This window comes from Rhea americana, unplaced genomic scaffold (assembly GCF_003343005.1).
Source record: "Rhea americana isolate MKP2758 unplaced genomic scaffold, rheAme1 scaffold_4, whole genome shotgun sequence".
NCBI classification, from domain to species: Eukaryota; Metazoa; Chordata; class Aves; order Rheiformes; family Rheidae; genus Rhea; species Rhea americana.
Window position 1 is genome coordinate 8,581,528 of NW_028186534.1, and position 6,903 is coordinate 8,588,430.

Consider the following 6,903-nt stretch of genomic DNA (forward strand, 5'->3'; position numbering starts at 1 on the left):
AAAAGAAAAAAGAAAAAGAGAAAAATCTTTTCATAAAGAGGGGCAAAGCAAGGCAGGAAAGCTTGAGTGACTTTTCAAGAAGTCACAAAGCAACTGAGCAGCAGAGAAGAAACTGAAGTAAGCATGGAAGACCCCTGCCCCCAGCACAAATTTCTGTAGTGAAAGATCCTGAATTTTACACCAACAGAGCATTTGGCCTCCACCCACCTTTACTACTGGCTAGACAACTTGTCTGAACARCTGCTTTCATCATTTAAGATAAAGTTTACTGCTCCACAATTAGACAAACAGAAAGTTACAGATCTCTAAATATCATCAGAAATGACCACAAGACAAACAGCTTGTAAAGAAGTGAGAAACTACCTCCATATTAATAAATATTATTTCAAAAGTTCCTTTTTGTGCTGTTTGCAAGATCACAGTCTCTTTCCTGTTTAACAGGGCGTACGATGTATGTCATCCCCTTCAGCATGGGGCCTATTGGGTCTCCTTTGTCCAAGATTGGGATTGAACTGACGGATTCACCATATGTAGTGGCCAGCATGAGGATCATGACACGAATGGGAACAGCTCCTTTGAAAGCTTTGGGAAATGGGGAGTTTGTAAAATGCCTTCACTCAGTTGGATGCCCTCTACCACTAAAAGGTAAGTAAGATTAGAAACTGTCACCTCTGGAAATACTYAGGCATACATTTTGGAACTGACCGTGTGTTCTCAGCACGTGGGAAACTCACTATAGAAAACCAGAGTGTTTTGTGTAACAACACGAGGTTTAAATCTCAATTAAAGGAATCAAAGCTTAGTAAGAGTTGCATGGAAAGGAGATTATCCTCCTTAGTACTTACCAAGGAGTTTCCTTGAAAGCATCTGGTACAGGCTGCTGTCAGARGCTTGATGCCGATGAAACAACACAGTCTTATCCAGCACGGAAATAGCTGTATTCATGAGTACAACATTCTGTTTTGCAGAACCGCTAATCAACAACTGGCCATGCAATCCAGAGTTAACACTGATTGCTCATCTCCCAGATCGCAGAGAGATCATTTCATTTGGCAGTGGTTACGGAGGAAACTCCTTGCTAGGGAAAAAGTGTTTTGCTCTCAGAATTGCCAGCAGAATCGCCAAGGAAGAGGGCTGGCTGGCTGAGCACATGCTGGTAAGAGCTATTAAATCATACGTTTGAACAGCCATTAAACCCCAAATTAGCTCAACATAAATACATCACATCTTGATATCAATGAAACTGCAGTCTCATATGGGCAGTCCTGTAACACGAGATATATATTTATCACACAGTGGCTTTAAAAGGAATAAGCAACCTTTTACAAAAGTTGAGTAGCAGTCATTTTGAAGTAGTACCTATAAAATAGGGAATCAAGGAAGATTTACTACTGATTCTGACACTGGTTGCTTGTAGACAGATCCTTGTAGTGAGCAGAGCCTAAACGTCACTGAGCGTCCGTGTTGCACTTAGAAATCTAATTGCTGCAAAGGATCAATGCAAGTTTTGAAAGCCATCTTTCATATTTTAGAGAGGCTTATGCACTCAAAAACCTATGAATGAGTTAGATTTTCTGTATGAATTCTGCTTTTCAYCCTTCCTGCCTTTACTTTCTGCTATCATTTAAGCATTCTACTACCTTTAAAGAATTTCCAAACACATAACAGAACCATCTTGGAAAATGATTTTTATATATTGTACAAAATGTGCAAATATTCATACATAAAGCAATTTCACTCCAGTCCAGTCATGCAGTCAAAAATACTACCTTTTCTGTCTCAGCTGAGAAACACAGCTGTATGCAACTTGGATATCATTAATTGGCAAAATAAAAATTAATATTTGAATCATATATACACCTGACATTTAGAAAAACTGTAAGAACTTATGGATATTCAAAGGGCAAGAAGAGTGGACTTTTTGATGATTGTCAACTATTATATTCAAACTGTACTACYGTGCTTCTCTTGCAGGAACAAATTTGCATAATTAAATGTTTTATCATTATCTTTTTTTGGAAGACAATCTTGAGAAAGAAAAATGCAGGAAGAAACAAACCACATTTAACAGCTGCACTTGTTTTTCAATAGATCCTGGGCATTACAAATCCAGAGGGTGAGAAGAAGTATTTTGCTGCAGCATTCCCTAGTGCATGTGGAAAGACAAACTTGGCCATGATGAACCCAAGTCTGCCAGGATGGAAAATTGAGTGCGTGGGGGATGATATTGCCTGGATGAAATTTGATGAACAAGGTCTGTAACTGAAATTGAATTGTTGCMGGGTCCAATACAATTGATTTTAGCAGATACGGTACCTCATTCTGGAGGGAATTAAAACCGTTTAATTTCCTGGTATTTTGTCATTTAAATTTCAGGTGACTTAAGGGCAATCAATCCAGAAAATGGCTTTTTTGGTGTTGCCCCTGGAACTTCAATCAAAACAAACCCCAATGCCATTAAAACCATATTCAAGAACACCATATTTACCAATGTAGCTGAAACCAGTGATGGAGGTGTCTAYTGGGAAGGCATTGATGAACCATTGCCATCAGGAGTAACACTGACTTCATGGAAAAACAAGGACTGGACCCCAGATAATGGTAACCCTGCTCGCTCTACAGTCTCTCTTTCCTCTCTCTGCTGAATTAATGTTAATTCTGTCATTGTGACCTTTATGTTTTAATCTGTACAGGGGAACCTTGCGCTCATCCCAATTCACGTTTTTGCACCCCAGCCAGTCAGTGCCCCATCATAGACCCTGCATGGGAGTCACCAGAAGGTGTGCCCATCGAAGCCATCATATTTGGAGGCCGCAGACCTACTGGTAAGAAACGTAGCAGCCAAGTTTCGAGGCTGAAGTGTTTACCACAGAAGAATTGAGACAGAAGTGGGTGTAAACACAGGTTTTACTATTGTGAATGAAAATGTAGTAAAATAGTCTAGCTTCTTCTACCTATTAGCCTTTGATACTCACACAGCCACTGATATTTCAATATCTAAATTGTTACATATTAACAAAAAACAGGTAATAATAATAGAGGACTGGAGAGAGATTGGGACCCACTAACCTGGGTGGTATTTAGACATGTGGCAAATTACTATATATCCATCAAATTCCTCACAGTCTAACTAGCTTGGACAGAAAATGGTTAGAGAAATGAACCAGTTATAAACAATTTACAGATGAGGAAATGAAATGAATTAGTCTGCTAAAGGTCAASCAAAGTTGGAAAACAAAGAGAAGTATGCTAGGTCTGAGTCTAATACCACAAGCACAGGACCAGATTCTACTTGTAAAATCTACTGGAGATTTCTAGTAAAATCTACTGGGTATCTCCAGTTGAGCATCTAAAACATGGATGTGTTGGGTAATTGGGAGCCAGTTTTGAAAACATTCCTATAAACTTTGTCATAAGAGGGCCAGAAAGCAAGTGAATAAAAGAACAAGTGGTACAATAAGTTATGCAGTAGTATGCATGCAGCAGTATCTCAGGTAGCAAGACCTGTTGTAAAAAGACATCTTGGCCCTTAATTACTGAAGCGATTTTGTTCTTTACAGGTGTGCCTCTTGTGTATGAGGCCTTTAACTGGCAGCATGGAGTATTTATAGGAACAGCTATGAGATCTGAAGCAACAGCAGCTGCTGAACACAAAGGTGAATCAAAAATCTAATCTGCCTTCCTGTATTAAAAGGAATCCTCTCTGGAAAGCCTGCTTTAGTCCCTCTCCCCACCCTTTAACATTTGAGTCTTGGCAGCTAATTCTGCAACCTGTGCATTTTCACAATAGAAAATATTTGTACTGGAATTAAAACTCAAATGCTCTGTAAAAGTCAAATTAAGCAAAATAATCCCGTAGGTGGCGAGCATACAGAACAGGGGGCAGGCATGGGGTGCCRGAAGGCTTGATATGGAGTCTTCTGTTAGTCTGGGATAAACAAAGTGAAGCTTTCTCTTCTGCCAGAGCTCAACATAAATAGGCAGTGTGTGGAAGCTGAGTCTTTGTGTTCTTCATGTAAAGCTGCTTGATCTGAGATTTTAACAATTTAAATTTCCACTGATTACAAATATGAGCTCAATTTATTGGTTCAGCTGCAGAAAGGTGGTTAGGGGATGTGGGTACTAAATCCTRGAAGAGTCTGAATCTTTGTGCTTTAGAACAAGTAAGTTCATGGATTACCTTTTATTCTCCATTTGTGTTTTGAACAGGCAAAATCATTATGCACGATCCGTTTGCCATGAGACCTTTCTTTGGCTATAACTTTGGCAAGTATTTAGCCCACTGGCTCAGCATGGCACATCGTCCAGCTGCAAAACTACCAAAGATCTTCCATGTTAACTGGTTTCGGAAAGACAACCAAGGGAAATTCCTGTGGCCTGGCTACGGAGAGAATTCCCGTGTACTGGAGTGGATGTTCAAAAGAATTCAAGGAAAAGCCTCTGCCAAGCCAACTGCCATAGGTTACATCCCTGCTGACACTGCTTTGAACCTGAAGGGTTTAGAAGATGTCAACTTGGCTGAACTATTTGAGGTCTCCAAAGAGTTCTGGGAAAAGGAGGTGGAAGAAATCAAACAGTACTTTGAGGAGCAGATTAATGCTGACCTTCCCTATGAAATAGAAGGAGAAGTACTTGCCTTGGAGAAGAGGATAAAACAGTTGTAGTTAATCAGAACACATTTATTTATGAATCCACACATACTAAATCAGGACAAACATTTTAGCAAATATTCACTGGGAGTAGCACACTGATGGGCAAGGAGCTATGCTGAAAAGTAGGTCTCAGTTTAGTTAAACTATAGGGGCATCCTAGAAGTAACTCCAGCCCTAACAATTTATAACTACATCACAGTTGTGGTGAATAAATGAGCAGTTATGGGAACATACGTGCACATGATCTTAAAAACTGATTTATCATTTGCATGCACAATTCTGCCTACAGCTATAATATGCTTAAATTATTTGCATAGTTTTGCATATACAATTCTAAAACAATACACCCCTCAAAGTGCAAGGCACTATTTCTATTGCACAAACTGCTAGAGACTCAGATTAATTTTGTTTTTTTATATTTCAGCAGTATCGGTTACAAGCAAATTAGAAAATTAGATGTTGTATATATGTATTATCTAAACATATTTCATGGCTTAAATATTTCTTAGAAAAATGAGGTTGTAACTTCTATCAGAGTGAAAGATGACTTTGTATTACTAATGTATATTTAAGATTGTTATTATATATGCCTTATGTTCCTGTGATTTCCAGATGTTTTGCATGGCTTGTTCTTTAAACTATTGAAATAAATGTTTATATAAAATATGACCTCATTTCCAGTATTCTCACTGTTTATAAAACTACATGGATATAAATTGGGCCTCACGTCAATACCACAGTGCAGAGAAATTCACTCGGGATGTTTGCTGTTGACTAGCATTGACCTGCTACTGCTAATCAAGATAGCTTTCAAGTCACAAACTTTCTTTGCAACTTTTATTCAAGCCAAAGGAATGATCCGGGAATTACAGTACCAGCTGAGAACAGTGATCCAGCTAGTCATGTGCTCTCCAAAACTCAGATTTACTCGTTTCTTTGGGCATTTATGTAATGAACTGCCCCCTAGGAAAGCCCTGTATTAGGAGGTAGCTCATTTCCTGGAGTCGTAGGATTTGTCTCTATTCCATACCRTGTAGGCTTTTGCAAAACCGACAAAGCTGTTGAAGCAAACATAGTTTTGGAAGTTTTCTGGATTTGTGGAGATGCCTAAAGCCTTACAGCCCAATGAAAATAGGGTCTGAAAGAACCTGTATTTTCTTTCCGCATAGATAAAGTTACTAAGGCCATCCTACATTCTCCTGATTAAAGGTGTCCTTTACATGCTTCCCACCTCTCTGGCAGGTATTCTGCTTTTTCACTTTGAATGCTTGATCTCCCAAAATATATTGCAAATATTTGTTTAGCAAAAAGAAAATCACTAACATTGTCTAATAAGCCCCTTTATAGACTCRGTTTCCTCACAAAACAAACAGTACCAGGGCTGGTCAACAGATGCCTTTCAGATTTTGCTAGGAGAGGTCACATAGCCTGGAAAGCCTCTACCTACCTCTGGCTGCATGTTCAGAAGTTAGCACAAACAGTGTCATTTCTGGAATGAATAATACAACATAAGTCAATAGACAGATCATTCAATAAAYACACAGTAGAAAGCTGTGACCAAAGTAAAAGAGAGCTGTGCAGCTTCTTGAGAGATGATCATCAGCTGACCTGTTTGCTGGTCAGAAACCCATCTGCATGGATGTAAGTTGTCTGTATGGTCCTCTTTAGCCTGCATACTCATGAATGGGCTCCCCACCAAAAAATTAAATAAAAACACAAGGTGAAAGACTGCAAATAACTCAACATAGGAATGGYGAAATAGTTGACAAAAGACTTGGTGCTTTCTCAAACTGATATGACAGAACCAAGTATCTGATATTTGGATACTTTTAAGGAAAAAGAGGGTGGTCTGAGAAAATCTGTCATGGCAATATCAGGTTATGATCAGTTAGGCCCTTAAAAATTGAGACTATAATGAGAGGATCTTAGACTTGAAAGGTGCAAAAGTGTTCCAGCCACATTTTTGAATTGTTGCCCAGATGATGTGCAGGCGCTTGGGGCTCTCCAGAGCGCTCTGAGCAACCTCAGTGTGCGCCTGTGGCTTCTCACACAGGGTCAGATCCAATCCTCACACTTTTGAGTACAGCAAATAAAGGGTCTCCTCCTTCACACCAGCAGGTYCAAACCCAGCAGGCACAAGATAGCTGAGATGCTTATTCAATAAAACGCTGATCTGTGAGCCAACAGGTACTATCACAGAGTCAACAGAGCCATGATCTTGGAGGGCCCACCCAGCCAACACTATCGCCGG

At 39.5% G+C, this 6,903-nt stretch overlaps 1 protein-coding gene across 1 annotated transcript in view; it reads left to right on the forward strand.

Annotated features, from left to right (window-relative positions):
* Nucleotides 1-4,664, forward strand: part of PCK1 (phosphoenolpyruvate carboxykinase 1) — a 6,665-nt gene extending 2,001 nt beyond the window's left edge. The window contains exons 3-9 of the mRNA XM_085313890.1: nt 442-645; nt 969-1,156; nt 2,092-2,254; nt 2,377-2,601; nt 2,694-2,825; nt 3,561-3,656; nt 4,210-4,664. Of these exons, the coding sequence (XP_085170016.1) occupies nt 442-645; nt 969-1,156; nt 2,092-2,254; nt 2,377-2,601; nt 2,694-2,825; nt 3,561-3,656; nt 4,210-4,664 (1,463 nt within the window). The remainder of the gene's footprint in view (nt 1-441; nt 646-968; nt 1,157-2,091; nt 2,255-2,376; nt 2,602-2,693; nt 2,826-3,560; nt 3,657-4,209) is intronic.
* The last annotated feature ends 2,239 nt before the right edge of the window (nt 4,665-6,903 follow it).